General features: G+C 42.4%; 1 protein-coding gene across 7 annotated transcripts in view; it reads left to right on the forward strand.

Annotated features, from left to right (window-relative positions):
- Positions 1 to 13,438, forward strand: part of Lpin2 (lipin 2) — a 66,287-nt gene that overhangs the window by 37,270 nt on the left and 15,579 nt on the right. For 4 of the 7 annotated variants that reach the window (NM_001357791.1, NM_022882.4, NM_001164885.1 and 1 more), the window contains exons 3-8: positions 1,254 to 1,349; positions 4,139 to 4,440; positions 8,507 to 8,614; positions 9,471 to 9,594; positions 10,382 to 10,718; positions 13,027 to 13,126. In NM_001357791.1, the coding sequence (NP_001344720.1) occupies positions 1,254 to 1,349; positions 4,139 to 4,440; positions 8,507 to 8,614; positions 9,471 to 9,594; positions 10,382 to 10,718; positions 13,027 to 13,126 (1,067 nt within the window). The remainder of the gene's footprint in view (positions 1 to 1,253; positions 1,350 to 4,138; positions 4,441 to 8,506; positions 8,615 to 9,470; positions 9,595 to 10,381; positions 10,719 to 13,026; positions 13,127 to 13,438) is intronic. The other 3 variants (XM_030249977.1, XM_006524786.3, XM_030249978.1) reach the window with 2 other exon arrangements.

Raw genomic sequence — 13,438 nt, forward strand, 5'->3', positions numbered from 1 at the left:
CAGTATTTCTGCCCCTCTTCAGCAGTGTTCCAGCAGCGTGCAGGATTTTGTGCATCCATTGGGACTGGGCTCCACAGCTCTGCATTTGGACTGGTGGTGGTTTTCTGTAGTGCTCTCCATCTGGTACAAGGAGAACATCCTTGATGAGAGTGTACACTGACTTACTGACACCACATTGGAAAAGCTAGATTTTCCGTACAACACTATCAGTTCTTTCCTTTTTTTTCCCCCCTGTATTTTCATATCTTGTTCAATAGTTACCTCTTTGAGTTGTTTAATTTTACAAAATGTTACTTGAGGTCTGGAGAGAGAGTTCAGTCAGTAAAGTGCTTGCTGTACAAGTATGTGAACCTAGCTTTGATTTTCTGAACCCATGTAAATGCTGGGCATGGTAGCATGTGCTGTTATCTGCTCTGGGGAGACAGATGAGCAGATCCCTAGGTCTTTCTGCCCAGCCAGCACCCCCTGAGCAGGCAAGTCCCCATCCCAGTGAAAATCTTGTCTTATACAAGGTGAATGACACCTAAGGACTTAGAACCCGAGCTTGATCTCGGACCCCATGCACACACATACATGTGCACCCATGCATACACAACGATGTATATACATATACACACATACACATATGCCTACCACACTTCACTCTGTGGCTGAACTGAGTAACAAAACTCTGTAGCCAGTCACCAGCACAGTCTGCAGAAGGCCAGTGGCTGCTCACTGGTCCTGACAGTGTCTGCTGTTGCATAGTGACCTGGGTTAAAAATACTCACAGGAACTATGCTCACAACTCAACACTAGAGTCAGTGAAACATTTGAATGTCTGAGTTCTGCAATACGAGCCCTGCTTATGCTATAACTTGCAAGTGCAGAATGTTTCTCCCATTTCACAATATTATGAAGTTTAAGCTGGGTGTAGTGACTCAACTTGTAACCTCTGCACTTGAAAACTGAGGCAGGATTCTGTGAGTTCAAGATCAGCGTAGCCAGGCCTTGTTCTCCAGAAAGAAAAGAAAACTGAGAGATTAAGAAATAAACTTTTGAAATGCTGTGAAAACATTTTCTTTCAACCCATGGTTACCGGTGTTCCCCAAGTTTGTTGGGGGGGGGGAATCTGTGGGTTATTAACAGTGTTTCTCTGGGACTGTAGCTCTAGAAACCCAGTGCTAAGTTTGGCTGGAGAGTCCAGAATTTGGGTTTGGCTAAGCCTGAAGGAAAAGACTCTTCATGCTAAACCACACTTGTTTCCTCCTCAGATTGACATAGAAATCAATGGCAGTGCTGTGGATCTTCACATGAAATTGGGTGATAATGGGGAAGCCTTCTTTGTAGAGGAGACTGAAGAAGAATATGTGAGTTCTCAAAGCCCTTTGCATGTTGAGCCAGGCTTCTATAGCATGTCACAAAACAGCTCTTCCACTATTTCCATGATTGTGTGAATAATTATTTTTAACTAAACAAGCTTTTGTTATATGTTGAAATCAACTTCTCAGAAAAGAGCTCACACCAGCTTTCAGAGTCCAGAGAGCATGCAGAAAGCTGCTTGTTGTGATATCAAAGGGATTTCCTGCTTCATAGCCATCATAGCTTACGGTTTGACTTGAAGTTATTCAGCCCTGCCTTGAGGCATATCTCTTTAGACTAAGTGTGCAAGTGTATATATGTGACCTTTAAATTTAGAAGAGATGTTTCTGGGGCCAGAAAGAGAGCTCAGTGTTAAAGACACATTTCACATAGGCCTGACAAGCCTGCGTTTTTTATCTCCACATGAAGATGTAGAGAACTCAATGCTGTGCCACACACGAGTCCACTACACACATGCACGCATGTACACACATGCACGATCACACACATACACATATGAGGCTTTCAAGAATGACTCTTTTGTTTGGTTAGCAACGTTATACCCATGACTTTAAGAACCACTGACCTATAATGTCAAGAGATAGAAACTGATTGGCCTATGGCTTTCTATATTTTAGTATACATTTGGCCTCTTCTACAAGTCTATACAAGTCCCTGTCCTTGTGCACTCCAGACACACATAACCCACTTGGGACAAGAACAAACTATTCTTGACGCAGTCATTGTGACTCTTTTCTAAAACTATAGGAGCGTCATTATATCTTTTTCCATAAGAAATTATATCTTATAACAAAATTAAGAAGTTTCAAGTTATTAGGGCACAGGCTTTTGCGGGTGAGCTTCTAGCCTGATGACAGCAAGAGTGACCAGCAGCAAGCAGCGTTAGTTTACTTTGGTCAGTGTTTGCCTATGAGCATGAGGTGCTGCTCTGTGCGTCCTGCAGCCTACAAAGGAGCCTCCTCTGGCTGCTGTGTCCCTGGCCCTCTTGCTGGTGTGTTACTACCTCATCTGCATTGACGTGACATAAACAACATTTCACCTCCTCAGAAGAGGCAAAGAGCAAGTGAAGCATAATAAATATTAGCTGGCTGTCACCACATAACCCAGGAGATGGGGGTTCTTTAGAGCTCTTGCCTGCAGGTACTGCCAGCCTTTCTCTGGAAACCCTGCTTTAGCGGTTTCTTTCTGTGAGCAGATTCCACTGCACGATAGTAAGTTCTAGGACAGCCAGAGCTACATAGGCTCTGTTGCAAAACAAAACAACACAGTAAAAATAAAAATATCCAAATTCATTAAACAAACATTAGAATTACTGTACTAGGACATATACTATGAATAAAATAATAATAAAATAAAGACGTGCTTTTAAAGTGAATTAGAAGGTAACAAAACTCATCAGGTACTGTTTATTTAGTCTGTTTCTCTGACTTCTTCTCACATAATTGTCCACATCAACATTGCTTTTCAGTCAGCGATTCTGAAACAGCCTCTTTCATAGCTGCACAGTTTCCATGGTGAGGTTTCACTGGCTTATCTAGCCCTTGTCTTATTGGTTAGTAGATGCCTTAGCTAGGTTTTTAATGCTGTGATCAATACCATGAATTTATTTCACCTTACAGCTTACTATATGAAGGGAAGTTGGGGCAGGAACCTGGAGGCAGAAACTAAAGAGAATCGTGGCTGACTAGCTTGTTCCTCATGGCTTGCTCTCCTACACAGCCAACCACCGTGGGCTGGGCCCTCCCACGTCAGACATTAATGAAGAAAAAACCCCACAGACTTGCCCAACCAAAGAGCAGTCTAAGGCAGGCAGTTCCTCAGCTGACATTCCCTCTTCCCAGATATATCAGGTGTGTGCTGAGCTGACAAAAACCAACTAGCGTAGACATCCGGGTACTTTCTCCCTCACCCCAGACACTTCTGTGATAAAACTGGAAGACACTCCTGAAAACCATAACAGCTTTGAAATGCAAGGCACCTTGATAAGTAACAAAACCCATTAAATGAAACCTCTAGAAATTAGGGCACATGAGCCTCATCTGGGTGCCTTGGGGGCGTTCAGGCTATGGCAGTTGTATATTGGTGGTGAGCTGGTAAACTAAACTTTCAGCTGCAGGGTGTTTACCAAATCCAAGTTAAAAGTTTTAGTTATGAAAACACACTTTTTTTGAACTATTGTATAAAATTTTGACCATTTAAGTTATGGAGTTAATTTATGCCTGTCTAATGTGCCTCTCCTTTCTTTTGAAAGGCCAAGAAATTCACTAGATTAGTTTATTCAGTATTAAGTTGAAAGTTTAACTATTCTAAACATTGGGCCACCTTTTGTTTTGAATTCCTGAGAGGATATTTGGAATGACATTGACTGACCTCACTCACTGTAGGTGTCCCTAAGTCACAGTCACAGTCACCTTCTTCACCTTCCCATTCATTTGTTCACATGGCTCTAAACCTGCTGGCTTCCTGTTTCTCTCGCCTGCCCTGCTGCCCTTGTTAGATGTGGCCTTGGCCTTGGCCTCTGCCTCATCACATTGTGTCAGTCCTTGTAATGCTCAGCTGCTGCCCTGGGACAGCTCTTTGCACAGAATAATTGGCTTTGCTTCAACCACAGCTTTTGCATGTTGTACTCAGTCACATCCTGAAATGAGCTAGCACTTGAGTCTTGCTAGCACTTGACGTTCTGCCCTTAGGAACTATTCCCTCCTACCCCTATAAAAAGGTGTGTACTCAAAGAGCATCCAGTTTGTCATAGATAACTTTCCTTTTGTTCTTTAAGGAAAAATTACCTGCTTATCTTGCCACCTCACCAATTCCCACTGAAGACCAGTTCTTTAAACATATTGAAACCCCTTTGGTGAAATCAAGTGGAAATGAAAGGCCAGCTCAGAGTTCAGACGTTTCTCACACCTTGGAATCAGAGGCAGTTTTCACTCAGAGTTCTGTGAAAAAGAAGAAACGAAGGAGAAAGAAGTGCAAACAGGACAATAGGAAGGAGGAGCAGGCAGCTTCCCCTGTTGCAGAAGATGTAGGTGATGTGGGTGTGAGCTCAGATGATGAGAAGAGAGCCCAGGCAGCAAGGTAAGGACTTCTGCGGGTGCTTGCCATGCCGTGTGCATCCAGTAGAGGGCCCCAGCTCTATTGTGGGGCCAAGTGTGAGCCGCATCCCACTACCCTCACTGTCAGACCTTCGGCTATGCTACTAAATGCTCCTTGGAACAGTCTGGTGGTTTCTCTGCCAGCTTGGATTGGCTTGGGATGAGCCTTCCAACCTGCAGGTCTTTCCCCTCCCAGTTCCTCCCCTTCCCTTTCTTCTCTCCCAACTGACTGACTGACTGACTTCCTTCTCTCTCTCTCTCTCTCTCTCTCTCATTTTGTTTTGAATTTATGAGCAAAATACCCTTTTATGTTAAAGAAGACTTTTGGTTTTTTGAATGGGATTTTGCTCAACACTTTCATACCAGTTAATAGGAATCTCAAAACCTATACCACTTTTTGAGCCAGCACTGTCCAAAATTTCAAGCCTAGCATTTTAAGGCGGGGTGTACAGTTTTTCTCACTACCTGTTTGACCCAGTGCTCACCCAAACACTGGAAGGACATCCACAAGTGTTGTCGTGGTTCTCTCCCTGGCAGCTCTTTGAGGCTGCAGCCATAGGTGGTGTATTGGCTAGTTTTGTGTCAACTTGACACAGCTGGAGTTATCACAGAGAAAGGACCTTCAGTTGAGGAAATGCCTCCATGAGATCCAACTGTAAGGCATTTTCTCAATTAGTGATCAAGGGGGCAAGGCCCCTTGTGGGTGGGACCATCTCTGGGCTGGTTGTCTTGGGTTCTATAAGAGAGCAGGCTGAGCAAGCCAGTAAAGAACATCCCTCCATGGCCTCTGGATCAGCTCCTGCTTTCTGACCTGCTTGAGTTCCACTCCTGCATCGATCAACAGCAGTATGGAAATGTAAGCCGAATAAACCCTTTCCTCCCCAACTTGCTTCTTGGTCATGATGTTTGTGCAGGAATAGAAACCCTGACTAAGACAGGTGGCCTGCATGTAGTGTCCTTTATGGAACTGGGGAAGGACTCAGGAGAGGGATGCTGACCCATTTGAATATTTCAGCTGAGCTGCTGGAAGGAAATGGTACACTGTCTGGAAACGCTGGGCTTTCACAGAAAAGTGTTGCTATAGAAACTGTGCAGACTAACTTTTGCCTTGATGTGTTTTGCTTATTAAGGTTTTTTTTTTAATTGTCAAATCGTGAGAAACCTGTTATTGATAAATGATTAGTGTATTATAATTATACTATTTTCTGAATAGTAATTCTCCCTTGGAGATGGAACGGTTTCTGTCTAATCAGGAACTTTTCACAATTTCCTTTCATAGAGGACTTCATAAGAGATTTTTTTCTACTTCTATCATGTTTAATGTTCCAAATAGATTTTAAAAACTGGTTGAATGCATATTACTTTTAGCTTCAGAAGATATCATGTATATTTAAGAGGCATTTAACTATTATAAATTATTTGATGACTTTTAAAAAAAAGAGAGAGAAAATACATCAGATACAGAGCAAGGTAAATTATAATGATGACAACTCTAAGTCCTGAAAAGAATGTCTTTCAGTTAGTAAAAACACTGACCAGGCTGAGTTATGAATTCTACTTCTTTATATCTTTGATTCCCAAAGAATTTAACCTGCTTAGAGATGTGGCATTGCTTATTCAAGACTTGTCTCTCTTTCCTGCTTCTAGTCTCTGAAGGACCATTTACCTCCAGCATAAAAACTTGGAGACTTCCAGATCTCTCAGTGCTGAGAGCAGCTCTGTTAAAGTTCTATACATAGTCAAGTGTTTCAGTGGACAAGAAGTGTGTTTTTATAAAACTGTGAAATACTTACATGTGGCAGTTACCTACATGTGTGTTATAATGCCCATTCTATGCCTTATCCTGAAAATGTTTTTGCAGCTAAATTTTTTTAATTAATTAATTTATTTTATGTATATGAGTACACTGTAGCTATACAGATGGTTGTGAGCCATCATATGGTTGCTGGGAATTGAACTCAAGACCTCTGCTCACTTTGGCCCAAAGATTTTTTTATTTATTATTATATGTAAGTACACTGTAGCTGTCTTCAGACACACCAGAAGAGGGCGTCAGATCTCATTACAGATGGAAGTGAGCCACCGTGTGGTTGCTGAGATTTGAACTAAGGACCTTCAGAAAAGTAGTCAGTGCTTTTTACTGCTGAGCCATCTCTTCAGCCCACAGCTAAAATTTTTGATCCACTAAAGCCAACCTGAAGTGATGCTTTTTAGGTCCCCAGAGCCGAAAATTAGCAAAGTTTTAGAATTCTTTAAAAATGAGCAACTTTATCTCAGGAAGTGACAATATTTCTAAGACACACACAAAGCCTCTACTAAACACACGAGAACTGCAACGCTAAAGGAATTCTGTAAACAGATAGTGTCAGTCAGTACATGTCGATATACGACCAGAACTGCTGGGGTCCCAACTGCGTGATAGTTGTTGCTATGGTTGCCAGCACCTATTTGCTTGGTAAGAAGGCATCATGGTACATGTGAGCTTGAGCCTCTGGCAGCATTCAGGGCTAAGTGGTCTGCTCTTCATTCATTTGGATGCTAGTAAGCTGTTAACATCACCCTTTGGAGGAGCCCTCCCCCGAAATTTCCTTAGAACAAAAGTCTGTTTAATTATGCATCTAACAGAAACTAGACAGTAAGAATTAGCTAGCTGTGGGAGTGAGTTCAGGATGTATTATGAACTCAGTGGTGTCTGGCCTGTGACAATTTTTCTTCTCACCCTCCAGGAGGACTGAGCTGCGGCCATAAGCTGCTCAGCTGTGGGGTGTATTCTGAGAAATGCATTAATAGAGAGGCTGACACAGTCTAAATGATACAGAGCTGCCCTTCATCATGAATGTGCTTAGTGAGGACCACAGTGGACACACAGGGATGTATTCAGTCCACAGCCACTGGCCATGCCCTCCACTACATCCCACACAGCCACTGGCCATGCCCTCCACTACATCCCACACAGCCACTGGCCATGCCCTCCACTACATCCCACACAGCCACTGGCCATGCCCTCCACTACATCCCACACAGCCACTGGCCATGCCCTCCACTACATCCCACACAGCCACTGGCCATGCCCTCCACTACATCCCACACAGCCACTGGCCATGCCCTCCACTACATCCCACACAGCCACTGGCCATGCCCTCCACTACATCCCACACAGCCACTGGCCATGCCCTCCACTACATCCCACACAGCCACTGGCCATGCCCTCCACTACATCCCACATTCAACCTACATACTGAGCTGTCTTGTCTCCCCAGCCTCAATTTTTCGTTTCTTTAGGGAAAGTTTAACCTTTGATTTATTTTTATTAGATAATGGTTGGTTCCTAGTGTCTGCTTGAGTATGTTCTTTTTTCCTTTTGAGTAAGATTGTATGTGAGAGTCCATTGAGGGAAGAATTTTAACAGAAAGATCTTGGAAGATGCATGCATTCCTATGTCTTAAGTGATTTTTATCTGTGTGGGAAGGCAGGTAATAGAAAAAGAGGTAATAGAAAGTGTGCTAGAAGGGAAGTAGTACTGAAGAAGTAACAGCGCTTTCTTTCCGTGCTCTCAGCCCTAGAGTGAGTGGGATGGCTCTGGGTTATGTTTAGTACGCTGTCGGCGCACTACTGCTCTGTAAGGCTTACACTCAGTACACTATTGAGCTGAGTGTTCTAGAGGAGCCCTGAACCTGCAGTACAGTGCTTTGTGCTTCTCAGAGGTTTCCGCCATTTCCACATGCTTCCATAGAAACCTCCTCGTGACTGAGAAGTAGACAGAACACATGACAAATTAACTCCCTGAAGACAAGAACTGAGGCCGTAGCTTTTTACTTTGGACAAATTGTTATACTAAACTGCCGGATCTTTGACTACATGCTATTTACAATGGAATTTTAACCTTAAGATGAATAAATGACACCCACTGAGTAGCACTGTGCTGAAGTGGTGACAACATATTGTTTGCATCAGTTTACTGGGGAGGGTTTAAAGCTCACATACCATTCCTGCCTTACTTTTTTTTTACATATTATTCCTGTTTTTTACTTTGTTTTTCCCTTTGGAAGAGGATCTTCAAATGCTTCCTTAAAGGAAGAGGACTACAAGGAGCCTTCACTCTTCCATTCTGGGGATAACTACCCCTTATCTGATGGAGATTGGTCCCCATTAGAAACGTGAGTATCCTTGAAATTTATTTCTGTTTTCCTAAGGGGAAGGGGACGCTTATCAGTGGCTTTCGTTATTTGATAGTGATACCACTTTCCCATTTGTGTAATAGTAGAGTAACCATTAGGTAAAATTTAGCATGAGTATGAAATGATTTTCAACAACCATGTTGTTCCTAAGTTTCATCTTATTCTAATGGTGCTTGCCTGTTGTAAGTCTGAATAATCAGCCTAGAATTTGCCTGAGCTACCACTAAATTCTAGGTCTTTGGTGTCACATACCACAGTGAGAGAACATGTGACCATACTGTTACATCTGTGATCAAACCTTTAGATTTTTAAATGATTTTTTAAATTTATATATGTTATGTGTAAGGTTGTTTTGTCTGCATGTATGTCTGTGTACTCACAGAAGCCACGGAAGAGGACGTCAGATCTCCTCCCTAGGACGTTAGGATTGCAGGTGATTACAGGCTTAGCAGACAACTGTGAGCAACCATGGGCTTGCTGGGACCCCAGGTCCTCGAGTTCTTTATTACGAGCCATCTATCTGGTCCCACGGTAACTGATTGTTGAGCCCACCTTCCTGTGTGTTTTTTGCCTTACAAAATTACCTGTATCACTGGTTTCTGCTGAGAAACTAGTAAATAATACATACCATGGTGGGTCTACAGAGGACCTAGGAAGCCCTTAATAATCCTAGCTGGCATTTTTATTTCATTAAAGAACTCCAGGAAAATGTGTAATTGATGCTCCCCTCAGGAGGAATGTGCAGCTCACAGCTGGCCTTGCTCCTCTCTGCTCTGTGAGGCTGCGGCTCACCTGTGAGACTGAAGCCTGCTTCCCTTTGTTCTTGTGTTTGCAGCACCTACCCTCAGGCTGTGTGCCCCAAGAGTGACTCTGAGCTGGAGGTGAAGCCATCTGAGAGCCTCCTCAGATCTGAGCCGCACATGGAGTGGACGTGGGGCGGGTTCCCAGAGTCCACCAAGGTACGGGCTCACAGGGAAGACGGGATGTCTGACTAAATTTTAGTAAAGATCATTTTCCTCCATTAAATGAAAGAAGCGATTTCTCACCAAACTCAGAGAATTATCATGGCAGTGCCCTCTTGTGGTCAGAAAAAGTGTTTTAAAAAGTAAATAAAAATTAACATTTCATAATATTTCCACTATACGTTTACTTGTAACTGAAGGAATCCAGTATCTTTTGTAATTTAAGATACCTAAATTAGAGTTTCCACACTGAAATTTAATAACTAAAGGTAGGATGGGGCATAGCTCAATTGATAAAGGTTTGTCTTGCGTGCTCAAGACATTGGGTCATGCATGTCCCCAACATCAGGAAGAAGGAAGTTCATAAAATTTTTCAGCTGCTCACACTGAGAGAGTAATCAACGGAAATTTCCATTTTGTGAGATCATTTAGATCTTCTGTTGAATTCAGTTTTATTAAAACAGAAATGTACTTGCTTTTTTGACTGCTGTAAGGAACACTGGAATCATGTTTTATGATGAGGTTCTCATGTATACTATAAGCTCTTTCCCTCAAGATGACATTTTCTGTCCTAGACTCTGAAAACTGTCTATACAGTTTTCTCCAGTGTTTGACTCTGATGATAATAGTTACAAATGTGACTCTTATAAATGTCATGACATTGAACCAAATAGTTATTTTGCCAATAGTGTTCTGTTTCACAGCTAATGAATGTATTACCATATATAAAATTAACCATAACAAATGCATTTGAAGTTAGTTTTTAAACAATTCACCTTTGCAGGTCACCAAAAGAGAACGGTATGACTATCATCCAAGGACAGCTACGATTACACCATCAGAGAACACACATTTCAGGGTAATTCCCAGTGAAGACAGCCTCATAAGAGAAGTTGAAAAGGATGCTACTGTTGAAGATACTACCTGTACCATAGTGAAACCCAAACCTAGAGCCCTGTGTAAGCAACTGAGTGATGCAGCGTCTACTGAGCTTCCCGAATCACCTCTTGAAGCACCTCAGATTTCATCGTTATTAGATGCAGACCCTGTTCCCAGCCCATCAGCAGAGGCTCCCTCAGAACCCAAACCAGCTGCTAAAGACTCACCAACAAAAAAGAAAGGTAATTGCTGGACCTCACATACCGTCAGGGTAGAGGGTATGCTGTCTCTGTGTGATAGTCCTTTGTGGTTTTGCTCTCCAGTCAGACAGAACCTGTCCCAGACTTGACTATGGTGACTTACCCATTGTGGCTTCTCTTGCTCTCTAATTTCCTCCCTGCCCCCCCCCCCAAAAAAAAGAGACTTTCAACTTCCATGCTTTTGTTTTGGTCTTCCAAGTCAACACTCAGGAAGATTTTAAGAAGTGCTTAGTAAGGGCTAGAGAGATGGCACAGAGGTTAGGAAGTGTTTAGTAAGAAGGAAATGAAAGAGTTCCAACCCATTGATGAGCATAGTGACAGTCCCATTGTCAACATGAGGAAACCATACATGTCTTCCCCAAGCATATCACGATGTGTGCTGTGCTTTTACACAAGATTCGTGTGTTGTCTTGAATTATTAACTAAGAATGTTAGTGAATGAAATCGTCAATGACCTTTTGCTTAGAAATAAAAATAGAACAGAGAAAAAGTGTTTTCTCAGACCTCTGCTTAGCTGAAGCAAAATGAAATCTTTTGTAGGTTTGGTGTGGTTGAAGAACAACTGTCTACTAGGGGATAGATGCATCAGTGGTTATGACCATGGCTGTGTCTCCAGAGGACCCACATGGCAGCTCATGACTGATTCTAGTGCCCGGGGACCCAACGCCCTCTTCTGGCCTCTGTGGGCACCAGGCACACAGCCATATATCAGGCAAAACATGCATATACCTAAAATGAATAGAAATAAAAATACTTTTTAAATGTCCACTAATTATTAGTGCTTTCTTTCAGTAATTTCCCTCCTTAAACTGGTGTGCAGACTGAGAAGGCCAGCCCTTGTCACAAGCACTCACTCTATATCAATTGTTTTAGATCGGGCTTGTTGCTAAAAGACACACAGTTACCCAGTGAGAGCCAGAAACTACACACTCTGAATGCTAGCTTGGAGCCCATGTATGTATGTATGTATGTATGTATGTATGTATGTGTGTATATGTGTGTATATGTGTGTGTGTATGTATGTATGCATGTGTGTATATATGTGTATGTGTATATATGTATGTATGTGTATATGTGTGTGTGTATATGTATGTATGTATCTCCACCTGTCATATTTAGCTGAATTACTGCTTCACTTTGATGGAAGAAAAAAATCAAACATTCTATTATCAAAAATTGATACAGGCTCAGATCATTCAGAAATAAGGTGTTCAAACTAAGAGTGTTGGCTATCCGGGGTGTTTGTGGCCGAATCTGACACATAGCTGATGGTGGCTCTCACCAAAATCTGCATAGTGTTTGTTCTGTTGTAAGAAATGTTAAGGGGCATAACCAATTCTCATTTGGTAGATGCTTGGTTGCTTGGTTTTAACATAGCACATTGTGTAGGAATTTATAGACGTGGGAACTCAGAAAGGTTCTTACCATTTCTGGCTTTATTCTCTCTCCCCACCACCACCACCGCCACCACATGGTTATGAACGTTTCATACATTCTGTGGCACATCACTCAATGGCAGGGATGTTGTCTGAGAAGTATGTCCTTGGGCAGTTTAGTATTGTGTGAACATCATAGTGTTTTATACAGTATAAATCAATTGACCTGGCTTCTTGTTATAATCAGGAGACGCAGGGAACATGAAATGATGCTGTTGCTGGTATAGAATGGCATACCATTACATCAGTAGACAGATGGGAGTATGCCCTAAAATAGTTATAAGTAATAACTATATAAATAAGTCACAGGTATCACTACCAAGATAATCTGTACATAATTTGATGTACTTACTAACATAGGAATAACGGGGCCATAGGTGTGTTCACACCACCACCATCCCAAACATGTCACCCTAAGATGCTATAGTAGCCAAGTGTCACGAGGCGGCAGACATTTCCAGGTGCATTTTAGTATTTTGGGACCACAATTGTCTGTGTATCCACTGCAGTGTCATTATGTGGTACAGTACACAGCTGTATCTCTGCCATATCTTGACTTAGAAACAGAAAGCAAGTTCTAGACATGTTAACATTTCACTCTTGAGAACCGTAGGACATGCCATGTAAGTCTGTTCTATGGATCACTACAACACTGTTACATTCAGAGAGAGAAAGAGAGAGACAGAGACAGACAGACAGACAGACAGACAGAGAGCCCAGGCCAGGACAAGGTAGAAGGCAGGACAGGCACTGGTCCTGAGGCCTTGCCTTAGACACACAGTGGTCCTTCTTGCTTAGAAAACTTTATTTTACCACAATCAATTCTTATCTATGTGTTTTTTTTAAATTAACAGGTGTTCACAAAAGAAGCCAGCACCAGGGACCTGATGACATTTACCTTGATGACTTAAAGGCTCTTGAGCCTGAAGTGGCGGCTCTCTATTTCCCTAAAAGGTAGTGTGTGCTGTTGCGTTGAGGAGTGAGCAATCTTGAGATACTCTGAGCGAGAGGAACAGAGTGACTGTCTTTTAGCCAAATCTGCTTGTTGCTTCTGGTTTAGGGAAGCTTATAATTCATGTGTGTTGTCTTAACTGTAGTGACTTGAAAGTGTCACTTGTTTATGAAAACATATAAAAGTATTTGACTTTAGAATTTCATCTCTCACCTGGTGTGTGTGTGTGTGTGTGTGTGTGTGTGTGTTTGTGTGTTTGTGTGTGTGTGTGTGTGCACGCACGCGCATACGTGCACGCGGCTCCCCGTGCAGAG

Source organism: Mus musculus, chromosome 17, assembly GCF_000001635.26.
Source record: "Mus musculus strain C57BL/6J chromosome 17, GRCm38.p6 C57BL/6J".
In the NCBI taxonomy this organism is placed as follows: domain Eukaryota; kingdom Metazoa; phylum Chordata; class Mammalia; order Rodentia; family Muridae; genus Mus; species Mus musculus.